At 44.2% G+C, this 16,874-nt stretch overlaps 1 protein-coding gene across 2 annotated transcripts in view; it reads left to right on the top strand.

The window, feature by feature from the left end:
- DYNC2H1 (dynein cytoplasmic 2 heavy chain 1) overlaps positions 1-15,605 on the top strand; it is a 288,892-nt gene extending 273,287 nt beyond the window's left edge. For both annotated transcript variants that reach the window (XM_045797656.2, XM_045797654.2), the window contains one exon: positions 15,060-15,605. In XM_045797656.2, coding sequence (XP_045653612.2) covers positions 15,060-15,218 — 159 coding nt within the window. In that variant the 3' untranslated portion in view covers positions 15,219-15,605. The remainder of the gene's footprint in view (positions 1-15,059) is intronic.
- The last annotated feature ends 1,269 nt before the right edge of the window (positions 15,606-16,874 follow it).

Here is a 16,874-nt window from a genome sequence, read left to right as displayed (position 1 = left end):
AATAAATCCCTTTTGATCATGGTGGATGATCGTTATAATGCATTTTCGAATGTCATTTACTAATATTTTGTTGAGGATTTCTGCATCTGTATTCTTTGGGGATATCGGCCTGTAGTTCTTTTTGTAGTGTCTTTGACTCTTCTATCAGGGTAATGGTGATTTTGTAGCATGAATTTGGAAGCTTTCCTTCCTCTTTGATTTTTTGTATAGTTTGGGGAGGATATTAAATCTTATTTGAATGTTTGGTAGAACTTACTTGGGAAGCCACTAGGCCCTGGACTTTGGTTTGTTAGGAGTTTTATGAATTAATGATTCACTTGCATGATTAGTACTCAGTCTGTTCAGATTTTCTACTTCTTCTTGATTCATTCTTGGAAGATTCGATGTTTCTCGGAATCCCTCCATTTCTTCTAGATGGTTCAGTTTAGAATACAGTTTTTTATAGTAGTGTCATATAGTCCTTTGTATTTTTGAGGTGTCAGTTGTTACCTGTCTCATGTTTGGTTTTATATATTTGGGTCCTCTCTTCTTCTCTTGATGAGTCTGGCTAGAGGTATATCAGAGAACCAGCTCTTGGTTTCACTGATGTTTTCTATTTGTTTTTAGTCCATATTGCATACATTTCTACTCTCATCTTTATTTTTTTCTTCTACTGACTTAGAGCTTTGTTTTTTTACAGTTCCTTCAGGTGTGAGGTTGGATTGTTTATTTGAGGTTTTTCTAGTTTCTTGAGGGAGGCCCCCCATTGCTATAAATTACCCTTTTTTAGAACTGCTTTGTTTGTGCAGATGTTTTTTCATTTTTCATTTGCATTTGTCTCCATGAGTTTTTTTATTCCTTTTAGATTTCTTCATTGACCCATTAGCATGCAGTTTAGCTTCCACCTGTATGTTTTCTTAAATTGTTTCCAATTTCTGGTTTCATATCTTTGTGGTCAGAAAAGACACTTGACATGATTTCACTCTCCAATATATTTAGACTTGTTTTGTGGACTAACAGGTGATCTATTAGAATATCCCAAGCCCACTAGCACAGAATGTGTTTTCTATTGTTTTTGCATGGAATGTTCTGGATATATCTGGTCTAATGTGTCATACAATGAAACAGGTTTGTTTTCTGCCTGGACGATCTCTGTTGATGTAAGTGGTGTATTAAAGTCCCCGACTGTTGTGTTATGTCTGTTAACACTGGTTTGTATTTAGGTGTTCAGACGTTGGGTGCGTAGATACTCATGGCTGCTGTCATTGTGCAGCACCCTTCTTTGTCTCACTATAATCTCTGTTTCGAAGTCCGTTTTGTCGGATGTACGTGTTGCTACCTTGGGGCTTTCTTCTGCTCCCGTTTTCCTGCATTGTCTTTTTCCATCTCTTTTTCAGTGTGTAGGTGTCTTGGGGTCTAAAGCAAGTCTCCCCCAGGCAGCATGGAGATGGCTGTTCTGTTATTGTCCATTCATTCACCCTGTGTCTATTGACTGGAGCATTTAGACCATTTACATTTAAAGTAATTATTAAGAATTTATTGCCGTTTTGTTGATCGTTTTCTGGTTGTAGTTCTTCCTTGCTCCTTTCATCTTCTCCTGCTCTATTTCCTTGTCACGGAGGACTCTGTGTAGTGTTATGTTTGGTTTTCCTTTTTGTGTGTCTGTTGTAGGTTTCTGTTCTGCGCTGACCGCGAGGTTCATATAGCGGATCCTAAGAATACAGCAGTCTGTATTCTGTTGATGGTCACATAAACTTTGAACACATTCTAAAAGAACTTCATTTTTACTTAGCCCCTTGATGTTCTATGTACACAAACCTTCATACTAGCTTTTTATGTGATTGCTCTATCATTACTGTGTATTTGCTGTTACTGATAACTTTGATTATGGTGCTTTGTTTTCCCCTTAAAGAAGTTCTTTTAACATTTCTTTTAAAGCCTGCTTAATAGTGATCAACTCCTTTGTCTGGTAAACTCTCTCCCTCAATTCTAAATGATAAACGTGTGGAGGGGGGAGTATTCTTGTTCTAGGTTTTTCCCTTCCATCACTTAGAATATATCATGCACCTCCACTGTGGCCTGCAAAGATTCTGTTGAAAATCAGCTGACAGCCTTGTGGGGTTTCCCTGTATGTAACTAGTTGCGTCTCTTGCTGCTTTTAAATTTCTGTATTTTTAACCTTCACCATTTTAATTGTTGTGTTTCATGGTGTAGACCTCCAGGGGTTCATCTAGTTGGAGCTCTCTGTGCTTCCTGAACCTGGATGTCTTCCAGGTTAGGGGAGTTCAGAGCTACTATTCAAGTAAGTTTTCTGCCCCGTTCTCTCTGTCCTCTGAGACCCTGTAATACACACGTCATCCAGGAGGTCCCTGAACTTACCCTTGTTTTTCTAAAGTCTCTTCTTTCTGCTGTTCACCTCAGGTGTCTTCCAAGTAGTTGATCCATTCTTCTGCATTTTTCATTTGTGACTATTTCAGTTTTGATCGGTTCTTTTTATCTTTTCTCCTTGTTGAGTTCTCAGCGAGTTCATCTACTCTCCTCTCTAGTCTGGTGAGCGTCTCCGTGACCATTGCTTTGCTTACCTCCGTCCTGTTTTGTTCTTGAGCATTCACTGGGACCACGTTCCTGTCTTTCCTCATTTCTCCTGACTTCTTCATTCCCACCAGTGAGGCAGACATTCTAAGGCTGCATCTTTTATATTCTAGATGCTGTTTTAAACTGCCGCTGTTTCTCTGTGACCCTGTGTGTGTGTCCAGAGCTGGAACGGGCTGGGGGCCTGGGGCTTTGCTGAGGCAGCAGGCTGGTGCTGGCATCCAGACCCTGCCCTCACTGGCTGTCAAGGTGGAGGGAACATAAGCCATGGTCTTCCCCAGCCCTTTGCCCTGGAGAGCGCTCCGGCAGGTGCCCACTGGGTGGCAGGATTCTAGGCCTGGCTTCTTTCTATTCCAGTTGACTTTTCAAACCATGGCTTTTCTTTCTGGGCCCCGGTGCAGAGCAGTCTGCTTGTGGCCCCTCAGTCCTGTCCCTCCCCAGCGCCGTTCACCGTGTGGGAGGGGGTTCCGCTGTAAACAGCTTCTGACGTGGTGTCCATCGTGGACTCGAGTTCAGGGTCGTCCTGCATCACCATCTTGGGCCCACCCCAAAAAAGGAAGAAGAGTCTTAAGAAAGACTTATTTCATTAACATTTCTCCCCTTTAAAACCCTCAATTATTGAAAACCTTTCAACAGTGGGACTTGGGAGATAGTTGCCTTTGGAACAGGATGCAGCACGAGACTTTTACTTAATAAAATTTTAAAATGTAAGTATGAATATATGTGCATAGACTCTGAAGTTTTGATTCTATATGTAAAATCTATTTCATATACTGCTTTTACCATAAGAAAAAGTAGTGCATTGATTTTTCCAGGAATTGTAAATCTCTATAAAAAATAAAAAGCAACAGAATATTTTTAGGAAACAACTAATAAGGCTTTAGTAATAATTGGCAGTCATTTCTCCGAGGCCTAAAAGAGCATCCGTTTTGTAAAGTATCCCCCCCCCAGCCCCGTCAGCTTCATTGTCTCCAGGATTGGAGTGACTGACTTATCAGATAGAAAAGGGAGTAGTTTAGTTAGTATTTATTCCAATCTATTAACAGGTATGTGAAAAAAACTGAAAGTTATATACAGAAGTTACGGTTGGAGTTTGATACGGTTTTTTAACCATAACATGTAAAGTTGTGTATGATCACAGAGATCAGTTCAAATGGACCCAAATTAAGTGTTAATTCCCTGGAAAACAAAATTAAAAACATATAATGACCTCAATGGAGAAAACGCAGGGCATGTGTGTATGAGCCCCAGCGCTATAAACAGCACGGAGAGTACCTCGTGGTTACAGACGTAGGAGAAAATGGCCTGAACAGCAGGTGAGTAACTGGCCAAAGACCGAATGCAAATCAGGAAGATAATAATAGGGACAGTGTCCGTCTGTTACTGGGTCGTTTGCAAAGCAACCTGACACTACAAGACCCAGGATGTATTGCTCCATAATATTTGACTTTATCCTATTTTACTTACCACGCTTTAAAACAATTAGAAAAATAGCCGAGGTACAGAAAGGAGGCAAAATGAGTATGAGTATTTAGCCAATAAAAGAAATGGCTCAGATTTTATTTTTTTTTACTTTTATGAAAAGGATTTCCTTCATAACGGAAGGATTTGTGGTACTTCCCCTCCTTTACAGCGAGCTCTTCCTTTCGTATAAACTGAGCACTTTCGGCCTTTCTCGGCCAGCATGAGGCAGCCGCCCTGTGTGTCAGAACACAGGGTACTGGGGCCCAGTCCTGACCCCGCGGCCCAGTTGTGTCCTGTGACACTGGAGACAGTGATGCGTCTGCAGCACCATGTGGAGGAATGCATCAGCTCTGTCCTGACGCTAAGCTCTGTGCCTGTTTCACAGCAGTGTGAGGCCGCTTCGTGCAGTGCTGTGTTGTCCTTAAACACTTACCTTCCTGAGGTCCCACGGACAAGCCAGTGTCTTCCATCGAGCGTCTCGTACTGCGCGCACGAGCAAACAGGGAAACAAGTACAGTTCAGAGCTGGAAGGACAGCTACAGAGGTTCACGCAGACGGGCAGCACGGGGAGGCCTCAGACGGAGGACGTGGAGGCCGGTGAGGGCAAGTTGTGGTCCTCGGCGAGGAGGCCGCTTCTCCTGGACCTGCAGTCACCGTGGGAATAAGAAGAGTTCCAGGAGGGACACTGAAGGGGCAGCTGCGTACGTGCACGGTGGTAGGAGACACCCTCGGGGACCCTGGGGTCAGCAGGTCCAGCCCATTTGTGACGGATGGTTCATATCCCAGACTGGGAGAGGATGTACTTGGAAAGGGAGGCCAGCACGGGCTCCAAGATGGTGACACAGGGAAGACCCTGAACCCACGTCCTCTGGGACACACCAAGTCCATTCCTGTTAGAAAGCAGCCCCTCCTGAGGAAGCCCCAGGGCAGCTGGGCACACAAGTCACAGAGAGCCCGCTCTGCAGAGACCAGCTAGAGAGCAGCACGAGGGACGAGACAAGGTAACAACGGGAGCCCCCGGGCTGGGACCTGCAGCTGCGAGGACGAGCCCTGAGGGACCGCGGCCAGCCGAGTCATCGTCCCGCAGCACAGAGCAGCAGCTGCTGCCCCGCACTCCGGGTGGAAGGGGTGGGGGCTCCCGACCATGCACCCTCCCCCTCCGCGCACGTGGGAGCAGGGTCCAAGCGCCAGAGCCAGCCTTCTGCACTCGGGGGGCCCGGGGCCCCCAGCCCGCACCATTCTCGAGCGTCACACCAAGACGGTGGCGCTGGCACAGGTGCACGGTGCGCATCGCAGACCACGCCAGGGTCTTGCTAGGGCTCCTCCAGCACAGGGCACTGTGAGACCCCCGCCCAGGTGCCCCCCGACCGTGCCTGCACTGCCCCCGCAGAGCACCCCCAGTGTGAAGCACCGCACAGCATGCAGCCCACACCCTGATCGAGTGCAGTCACCCTACCAGGGTGTGGGGGCACCCTGAAACATCCCAGCCTGTGCCAGCTTCAACTCCAGGTGCCATGCAGAGCACCCCTGAGCGGAGCACCCGAAAATGATCCCGGCTTGCAACCAGTTCAGTTTGAGCCTTCCCTTTCACGGGGGGTCTCCTTTACGGAGGACCCTGGGACCCCCCCAGCGCATGCCAGACACGGCTCCTGCCAGCAGGCACGCACAGTCTCCGCCCAGTCACAGATGACCACTCGCAAGCTTCAGGACCTGTCGCATCTAATTTGTGGAAACACAGAAGCTCAAGCACAATGTGGAGACAGGACGAGACGTAACGCATAAGAAGGACTAAATGAAAGAGGTAAACAGTCCACCTGACCCAGTTTAATGGAAGATCTCAGGGACAACGTCCGCAACGATGCCCTAGCGTGGGTGCAGAACGCATCACTGATCCGGAAGATGGGGCCCCGGAAAGCAGCCACGCCGCACAGTAAAAAGAATGGTTAACAATGAGGTTAGAGAGCATCTTGGACAACGTCCAGCAAACAAATGTTCACGTTATAAAAGTCCCAGAAGGAGAAGAATGAGAGGAAGCGGCAGAAAAGTTATTTGGAGAAATAGTAACAGAAAACTTCCCTAACCTGGAGAAGGAAATAGACATCCAGGTCCAGGAAGCCCAGAGAGCTCCAGCCGAGAAGAACCCGAGGAGAGCCACACTGTAACATGTAAGGGTTGAGATGGCGGAAAGGAGTGCTAAAGAGAGCATTTTGAAAGCAGCAGAGAAGCAGTGTACAAGGGAAACCCCCTGAGGCTGTCAGCTGATTTTTCAGCAAAATCTTGGCGAGCCAGATGAGAACGGCATGATCTACTCAGTGATGAAAGGAAAAACTCCAACCAAGACTATCTACCCAGCACGTGTCGTTCAAAACTGAATTAGAGTTTCCCAGACAAAAGTTAAACAAGTTCATGACTAAAGCTGGCCTTACAAGAAATGTTAAACGGACTTCAAGTGGAAAAGAAAAGGCCATAATTAGAAATAAGAAAATTATGACTAAAAAGGTGTAAAATATGACAACTTACAAATAAAACGTGGAAGAGGGAGTAAAAATATTTCTTTTAAAAGTGTTTAAGCTTAAATGGTCCATGAACTGACTACAGACTAGCGACTGCTATAAACTGAGGGTCCTGTGTGTGAGCCTCATGCTCCTACCATACCTATAATGTACAAAAACGAGGCCGAGCATAATCTACAGAAAACCACTAAGAAACAGGGCAAGAGGAAAAGCACGTAATAGAGAGGAACTACAACCACCAGAAGACAGTGAGCAGAAGGGCGGTGACGGAGTTCTTGTCAGTAAGCACTGTAGGTGCACACAGTCTGAATGCTCCAGTCAGCAACACAGGGTCAGGGTAAGAAAACAAGACCCGTCTGGTGAGCTGCCTCGGGGAGACTCCCTCCAAACCACAGCCACAGACCGAAAGAATGGGCCGAGACACGCCGCGCCGACAGACTGGGGGAAATGCCAGGGCAACAAGACCTGCACAAAACGGACTTTAAAACAGACTGTAACCAGGTCACGAAAGGGGTCAGTCCATCAGGACTATGCGACAGGTGTGTCTATGCACCCACCGTTGTAGCCCCTAAATGCATAAAACAAACAGTCCTAGAGACACGGACAGTGATCCCGTAACAGTCGGGGACTTCAACACCCCACTTACCGCCGTGGAGAGAACGTCCTTGCAGAAAATCAGGAAAGAAACTGTGTCTTTGAATGAGACATAGACCAGATGACCTTAACGGACATCCATCCATCACATCCCACTCAGAAACAACAGGATATGTGTACTTTTCAAGTGTGCATAGGAGAGTGTCCATGCCAGCAGCCATGTTAGGCCACGAAACAAGTCACGATAAATTGAAGAAGACTGAAATCTTTTTTAGGTAACTTTTTAGACCACAAAGGTAAGGAACTTTATCAATCACAGGGAAAAAATTGGAAAACACACACATGGAAGCTAAACAGTATCAAAGAGCAAATTAAAAAACAGATGGGGACTAACAAAAGTGAAGACAGCGGCCCAGAGAACACTCACCGCGACGAGCACGGAGCCGTGTGTGCAAGGGTCAAATACGACACTGTACAACTGGAGCTAGGAGAACACTGTTAACTGTACTGCAATTGGGATACGAACAAAATTTAAAAAAAGAAAACACAGTGTGTCCAAGTTCTTTGGAATGCAGGAAAAGCAGTTCTGTGATGGAAATATACACCCATACAGGTTTACCTCAAAAATTGCAAATAAACAGCCTACTCTGCACCCAAAGGAGCTAGAAAGAATGAACAAAACCCTAAACCAGCAGAAGGAAGGAAATAAATAAATAATATACTAAAACAACAGCAACAACAATAGAACAGATGGTTCTTAGAAAGGATTAACCAAATGTATTAATCTCTAGCCAGAGTCTTAAAAAGGGAGGGAGATAAAGTAGATGCAAATTAACAAAAGGACAAAGGAGAAATAACACCACAAAAAAAAACAAACAATGTAAGAAAATACTGTGAAAAATTATACACCAACAAATCAGACAGCCTGGAAGAAATGGAGAAATTGCTAGAAACACATAAATTACCAACACTGAAGCAGGAGGACTAGAACAGTTGAGCAGAAATGGAATCCGTCGTCAGAAGACTCCCAACAAACAAGAGTCCAGGACCAGGCGACTACAAAGGTGAATGCCAGCAAACATTTAAAGACGAGGAGGGAAGACGTCCCAGTTCATCCTGTGAGGCCAGTATCACCCGTGTACCAAAATCAGACAAAGACAGCACAAGAAAGAGAACTACAGGCCAGTGTCCCGCATGACTAGAGATGCAGAAATCCTTAACAAGGTAATAGCAAACCGAATCCAACACCACGTTAAAAAAACATTGAGCACAACCAAGTGGGATTTAACCCTAGGCTGCAGGGTGGTTCAGTGTTCACAAACGAACCAATGTGATACATCGTATCAATAAGACAAAGGATAAAAATAACTTAGTAGGTGGAGAAAAAGCATTTGACAAAGTACATCCATTCATGATAAAAATCCTCAACAAGAAGTTTGGAGGGAACATCGCTCCACTTGTCACTGTGGCCGTCTAAGAAAAACTGACAGTGAACCTCATACAGGTGAGAGACTGAGAGCCTTTCCCCTAAGGTCAGGAGCAAGACAGGGACGTCCCCTCACCAGACAACAGAAAGAAAAGGCACCCGACTCAGTAAGGAAGAAGTCCGCTTGCACTGTCGCGATGCTCCGTATCGGAAACCCGAAAGACTCCACTGGAAACTACTAGAGCGGATACACGAATTCAGTGAAGTCACAGGACAGAAAATCAGTATACAGAAATCCACTGCATTTCATCAGGGAAATGCAAATCCAATCCACGGTGAGATACACCTCACGCCTGACAGAACAGCTAACATCAGCATCCCAAGGAGGAACAAGTGTCGGTGAGGACGTGGAGAGTCTCCTGTTCTGCTGGGGGGACACAACTGCCCTGGGATCCAGGAATTGCACTACCGGGCACTCACCCAAAGGAAATGAAAACACCGATTTGAAAAATACACGTGCACGCTGACGTGCGCTGCAGCGGGATGTCCAGTAGGCAAGGTACGCACGCGGCCCAGCGCTCACCGAGAGAGACGAACGGAGATGGCGTCTCCGCAGACGCTGCTAGTGACTCAGCCATGAAGAAGGACGAGCTGTGGCCATTTGTGACGACATGGATGGACCTAGAGGGCATTATTAATTTCAATAAGAGAAAGACAAATGCCATATGATTTCACTTACCAGCAGCAGACCCAAAAAATAGAGCAAACTGAGGGTTGCCGGAGGGCAGGGTTCGGGGAATGGGCAGGTTGCGGAATGAATACGTCGCCCGAATGAAAGGCGCAGCGTGGGGAATGGAGTCAACACCTGCGAGCCCAGCACGCGGTACAGACCTGGAGCCCGTGTGACAGTGTGTGGACTGTACCCCGGCCGCTGGGGAAGGCGGGCCCAGACCCAGTCGCTCCACCGCCAGGAGCTTGGAGCAGGTGCGTGTGGTTTTCGCGAATCGTGCCGCTGTGAGAGGCCGGATGACCTGTCAGGGTGAAGCGGTCTCACTTACGTTCACACCAGTCCTGCGGGTTGTAGAGTCGCGGGGTGGGGGGCTCTGTTTGCTGCTGAAGAAACCGACAGGTCGAGTCAGTGATTTTTTCGGGTCCCCCAGTGGTAGCACCACTGTCCACAAGAACAAGCTTTGTCTGTTTAGAGAAACACATTACAAAGAGAGTTGTGTCGTAAGAATTTCATCGAGCTAAACAACGTTCCTGGAGCTTGTCTCCCCCAAGGTGTTGTGCTCACAGTGACCATGCCAAAGTGCTTATCTCTGCTACTCTCATCATCTCTTCTGTGACCTAAGAGCAAGTCCACTGCACTTCTTTTCAGGTTATAATGTTTACCATTTAAGAGATTTGGAGAAATGACCAGCAAAATTTTAAGCAACAGCTGTGGGCGTGGGGGAAACAAGTGAAGGGGATGAAGAGAACACTTCCCTTGATGAGCACTGAGTGACTTGCAGAATTGTTGAATCATTATATTGTACACCTGAAACTAAAATAACACTGTACTAAACTTGAATAGAAGATAAAATGTAAACGAACAACATTAAAAAATAAAGAGCTTAGCACAATGCCAGAGGGGGAGGGGAAGCAGCAGCGGAAGCAGCAGCCCTGCTTTGCTTCTAAAACACTGTAGGCTTTGCTAGCAACATGTGCACTCCCACTTTACAACAAAAACAAGAAGGACGGAAAGGATTTGGAAATACAAAACCTAGTAAGTTGATAGTGAATTGCGAAATATCAACTTTGCCTTACTATTAAGTCCTGATTTAAAGAGAAAATTGCTCTGCATCATAGTGAAGAGAGAGACACAGCAGATCTTCTGCCTAGAAAGGAATAACACTAACGCATTTCAGTACAACGTTTCCATTTGCATGTAGAAGTTACCTCCAGCAAACCTAGTATCAGGTGGCGGAGAGAGAATTTAAGACCTTCCCTGGGATTGTAAACAGGCATTCATAGATTTAGATCATTTCAGCCCAAGAAATATGTAATGTTGGTTTCCTCTCTGCTGAAGAATTTAGGGGTAAATGCCTGCAGTAGGTTATGAACTTCAAGAGTGGCTAATTACAGAAATTTCTGGAACCTCAAGCTCTGCTATTTAAACAGACTGGAGAAGAGGGAAAAGATTAGGACTGACAGATAACAGGAGAGAGTTCTCTCTACTCCAAATCCTGTATTTTTTCTGAAGTCCAAGTGAGGACTCATTCTCTTCGTTAATCCTTGTTAGGTTAACATGTCCCAGAGTAGTATTTTATTTTTATTGTCATTTTCTAAAATACTCATTTCTCCAAAACTTACAGTCTGTGTATTTGATGTGAATACTTTGTTTCCTAAGCTAAATTTGCAGCTTCAAAGATTATTATGCTCTTTATTTGGGAATATACTAAAATGCTTAGGCTTTATAATTCTAAGCACAACATTAGCATATAAAATGCTATTAAATGAAATGAACGAATAACTGAGACAGTCAGCAATACAAAAAGAAAAAAAATTAGATTCAGGGCAGATGTTCTTTTTATCTATTTAGGCAATGATTCTCCATAAAGAGTTTTGTTATATGTAAATCAGGTTAAGATTCAGGCATGTTAGGAATGAGTGAGCCTTCAAAGGGACTTAACTGATTGAGATCAAGTACCAGGAGACACAGGACAGTATTTTCATGTGTATGTAAGGGGAGTGAGGTATTGGAAAAGACAATCAGAATTTCATAAATGTCCACTTAGACTTAAAAATAGAACGGTGGTTTTATTTTTTCCATGAAGGAAAAAGTATTTTTATTTCTGTCTGTCCTAGCACCATCTATAACACGTATTAGATGCTAAAACCTGTGATTTTGTTTTTCTAGCTGATATGAGAATTAGTAGAGAGTTAAAGAAAAGGTATATGTATGTAGCCCCCAAAATTAGAGATATGTAGATAAATATATTTGAGTTGTTTAACGCATCATTGAATCCTTTCAACATCCTATTGGCTGTGCAAGTATTTTTTTCTCCCTTTTATAATAGAGAAACCGACGCTCAGAGAGTCCTCTACTTAGGGTCAGGAGCTCAGAGCGGAAACATGATTCATTTCCTTAAATGCTCTTGAGTTCTGTCCTGAAAGTAACCGTGGAACACAGTCTTTAGGGGCCAATATTCACACACCAAATCCTCTTTCCAGCCAGACTGTCTCAGGCTGCTTTGCCACTTGCTAACCAGATTACCATGGCAAATCCTCTATGGGTTCCTGATTCTCCATTTGTAAAATTCTAGAATACGTCTCCCTTCTCTTCTGAGTCTCTCTTCAACTCCAAGAAGTAATCCATTAGTTGAATAAAATTATATAAGTTCAATAAACACAATCTCAACATTTGCTGCAACATGGACGGCACTGGAGGAGATAAGTGAAATAAGTCAAGCAGAGAAAGACAATTATCATATGGTTTCTCTCATCTATGGAACATAAGAAGTAGGAAGATCGGTAGGAGAAGAAAGGGATAAAGAAAGGGGGGGTAATCAGAAGGGGGAATGAAACATGAGAGACTATGGACTCTGAGAAACAGAGGGCTTCAGAGGGGAGGGGGGTGGGGGAATGGGATAGGCTGGTGATGGGTAGTAAGGAGGGCACGTATTGCATGGTGCACTGGGTGTTATACACAACTAATGAATCATCGAACTTTACATCAAAAACCGGGATGTACTGTATGGTGACTATTATAAAAAAAAAGAAAAGGCATTTGACAAAAATTAAACATCCATTCATGATGAAAACACTCAACAGTGTGTTTACAAGGAACAGACCTCAACATGATAAAGCCACATCTAACATACTCAGTGGTGAAAAGCTGAAAGCTTTTCAGGAACAAGACAAGGAAGTCCACTCTTGCCACTTCTATGCAGTTTGGGAAGTCCTAGCCACAGCAGTCAGACAAGAAATAAAAGGCATCCGAAATTGGTAAAGAAGTAAAACAGATTATTGGCAGATGACATGATACTGTATGTACAAAATCCTAAAACTCCACCAAAAACTATTAGAAGTAATAAATGGATTCAGTAAAGTTGCAGGATACAAAATTAATATACAGAAAGTTGTTGCATTTTTATGGACTAGTAACTACGTAGCAGAGAAGGAAACAGTCCCATTTACAACTGCACCAAAATGTATAAAACACCTAGGAAGAAACTTACCCGAGGAGGTGAAAGATTTGTAATCTAAAAACTGTAAAGCACTGATGAAAGAAATTAAAAACAGAAATGTAAAAATACACCATGCTTCTGGATTGAAAGCACGGATATTGTTAAGATGTCCGTAGTACCCGAAACGATGCAGATTCGATACAGTTCTTACCAAAATACCCCTAATATCTTTCCATAGAACTAAAAGTTGGGCAGAGGATGTGAATAGAAATCTCTTCGAAGAAGACATAGAGAGAGGGCCAACAGACCCATGGAAAGATGCTCAATATTACAAATTGGGGAAATACAAATCAAAAGCATAAGGAGATATGACTTCACACCTGTCAGAATTGCTGGAATCAAAGAGACGGGAGATAAAAAGTGTCCGTGAGGATGTGGAGAAAGGGGAGCCCTCGTGTGCTGTTGGCGGGAAGGCAAGCTGGTGCAGCCACTGTGGGAAACAGTATGGAGGGTCCTCAAAGAGTTAATAATAGAACTACCATATGATCCAGTAATTCCACTACTGGGTATTTACCCAAAGAAAATGAAAACAGTAATTAGAAAAGATACATGTATTGCAAGATTACTTACAATAGCCAAGATACGTAAGCAACCTAAGTGTCTACTGATAGATGACTGGATAAAAAAGATGAGGTGTGTGTACACACACACACACACACACACACACACACACACATACACATACACACATACACACACATACACACACATACATACATACATACACACACAGGAATATTATGCAGCTGTCAGGATGAGATCTTGCCATTTACAACATTAATGGACCTTGCGTGTATTAGGCTAAATGAAGTAAGTCTGACAGAGAAAGACAGATCCTAGATGATTTCACTTATATGTGGAATCTAAAAAACAAATGAAGAAACAGACAAGAAAACACTGTAAATATAGAGAACAAATTGATGGCTTCCAGCAGGCAGCTGGGCAGGGAGATGGGTGAAATAGATAAATGGGGGTTAAGAGGCACAAAATTCCATTTATAAAAGCAGTCGTGGAGATGAGAAGTACAGCAGAGGGACTGTTGTCAATAGTATTGTAATAATATGTGCGGTGACGGGTAGGGACCACACTTCCGTGAGCACTGAGGAGTACATAGGATGTCAAACCACTGTATTGTGCACCTGAAGCTAAGATAACACCGTATGCCGAGTAGACTTAATAAAAATTTCAATTGTTCCATTTGGGAAAAAGTGTTCTAGAAATGTAGAACCACCACTCTGGGAGGTCCTATATAATGGCAAACGGTGTTCATGGGAACTGTGGAACCCCGTTCCCGAACAGGGGTAGTTGAGCTGGAGAAGTAGAAACTTAGGTCTCATTTCTGCATAGCACTAAAGTTAATCTTCAACATTGCCTAATTAAGTGAAACAGTAGGTAAGTTAGTTTTTAACACACATAATTTATGTTTGTTACAGTCTGATGGGACGACCCAATTCTAGCGTATCAGAGTATCTACAGTATATCATCCATGACCCCAGAAATGGCGGAGAGATCTGTTAATGATACAGGAGCAAAACACGGCAACCTCTTACCTCATTTGTTAGACGTTCTTTCCCACTTTCTGTGGTTCTGGATTGTTCATATTAAGCTCTGGTGGGTTTTCTTCCAGAGCTAACACAAAATTCCTGTGCTTAGACTTGCTGAAGCTGAAAAGGGAGAAAGAAAAATCAGAAAGGTAAAGAGCCAGCCCTCCTCCTCCCTTGCGCCTGTGGAAATGCATCAAGGAGCTAGTTTGGAGAAAGTGGTGCATTGGGAGTATTAACAAAAGCATCAATCTTACCTTTTAAATATGAACGGCATGAAAGGGTATAATCCCGTTCACGTTGGTATTTAATAAACACACATTTTAAGGCAAGTATTTCACAGAGATTGTTTCTATGTTCTCCAAAATACACTCTTCAATGCCTAGAAAGGGAATTGTAATTAATATTGATTGGCAATAATAGCAAATAGCAAAAATTGTGTTACAAAAAAAATATTTATAGATGAAATGTTATGCTGTGTAGGATTTTCTTCAGAATCTCCCTATTCGAGGCTTGGGGATGGTGAAGGAGGCCCATCAGGCTGGGGGTTGATCCCGCTGCAGCCGGACCAGGGCCTTTACTCTGCTCGTCCTTATTTAAGACATTTCCGAATAAAATATTCAGTCTTATTATTGGGGAGAGTTCTGTCTGTCTGGTTATCTACCGATGTGCTTCACGGGGGTATCTTACCGTATTTTAACACCTGGTTCTTTCTCTACAGGGTGCCTACGGTCCATATTCCCCCAGTGAGTGCATATCCTTGCCCGTGTACACGAGCGCCGAGAGGGACCGCGTGGTAGCCAACATCGACGTCCCGTGTGGCGGCAGCCAAGACCAGTGGATTCAGTGTGGAGCAGCTCTGTTTCTAAAGAATCCGTAGAATCTAACGATAATAAAAGCTGTTTTAGCAAAAAGAAGCACTTGCTACTTCAACTTTAAATAAGTGTGTGGTCAGTCTACATTTAACTGCTAGTCCAAAAATTAGCACATAGTTACCCACCTTGTGTTCTTGATCTCACTGGGTTTTTAGTTTCATGGGTCATGACAGCACCATGCGACTTTTAAAGTAACGGTTCACAGGGTTTGTGTTAAAATGCTGAATTCCCTTGAGAACATTATATGTTTTTGTACGGCACTTCACGGTTCCCGAGGCTCAAAAAATTAATGTTGTAAGTAAGAGGTTGAAAATAGTATATTTAAAGAATGAGTAATTTTTGGCTATTTTTTGGTATCATAATTTTCTATCAATAAAATATAAGACCATTAATTTTTTCAGTCATCTATGGGTTTAGATATGTTTTCTCTTTTTAAACACTAAAAAATATATTCTATTTTAGTTAAAATATACAACATCTCAAAGTAATCCAAGAGAAATGGGGAATAACAGCACAGAAAGGGTACGAATTTTATAAATGGAATAATTAAACAATGAGAGGTTATCATTTCTCATGTAGATGACTTTTCACCATCTGTTTCTATGAAACAGTAAATTCTACAATGGCTGGAAGCTTAAGTAAATATATGTTGTAATTTTAGAGTTTCTCAGCAACTGGAATTGGGGTCAGAAATCTTAACTCCTTGTCAACATACTACCGTTTGTACGGTCCAGTCAGGAGACCAGAAACACGCAAACCACCGCACGATTTCAAGGGGGAAGTTCCGCATGGAGATGACGCTCTGACAGAGGAAGACAAGGTGAGGGCGCCCGTCCGAGACGCCAGGACTCAGGGCCGTGCCTGGGGCACAACAGACGTGGGGGGGAGCCTCTCGGAGCCTGGGGTTCAGACCTCGTGGGACAAGGTCGCAGTGCAGGCGGCTGGGGACCCGAGAAGTTTCCAGAGTCTCCGCAGTTCCAGACATGCCCAAGCCGGTAGGGGCTCCAGAGCAGGCAGGGGCCGCGGCCAAAACCCGGCAAACACGGATACTATACGGTGGCTTCCACGAGCCGCCTCGCAGCACCCGGCCCGTCGGCCATCCGCTCTCCCCTTCTCTCCCTCCGTGTGGCCGCCGGGCCGGGGACGCCGCTGTCTCGGGCCCTGTGTTTGCAGCCACACAGGACAGAGACACACACAGGAAACGGACTGTAGCGTGGCTGTGCTGGGGTGCTAACCGTGGACTTCATACAAGGGAGTCCGCACGCCGACAGGGCAACGTGCTGCTTTCTAGTTCAACCAAACGCTGGCTTTTAAAATGAAAAGCATTTAGAGAGAAAACTGTGAACCTAGAAATGACAACGTCTCAAAGTTAGAATTCCACATTCTGAGGTAATTCCCTTCAGAGCTCCTTCATTTGCAAGCTTTCTAGTCTAGTTGCAGGGTGTGTTATTCCAGAATTTACTCAACTCTTCATAACCTCAACGAAGACTTCCTCGAGGTCTATAATTTGCATTTGATTACATTATTTTAGATCAAAGCAAACACAGCACTATACCTTGGCCGAAGCGACAATCATACGCACGTGATTCCCACGTGTGAGATCAGGGACGAGGGGAGGAGAGGGACAGAGCCTGTGGCTGCAGCCGACTTACAGGCTTGAG

The sequence above is a fragment of the Ursus americanus genome, chromosome 16 (genome assembly GCF_024610735.1).
Source record: "Ursus americanus isolate L20-20 chromosome 16, mUrsAme1.1.p, whole genome shotgun sequence".
NCBI classification, from domain to species: Eukaryota; Metazoa; Chordata; class Mammalia; order Carnivora; family Ursidae; genus Ursus; species Ursus americanus.
Note: the sequence above shows the minus strand (reverse complement) of the source record. Positions and strands in the feature narration are given on the sequence as shown.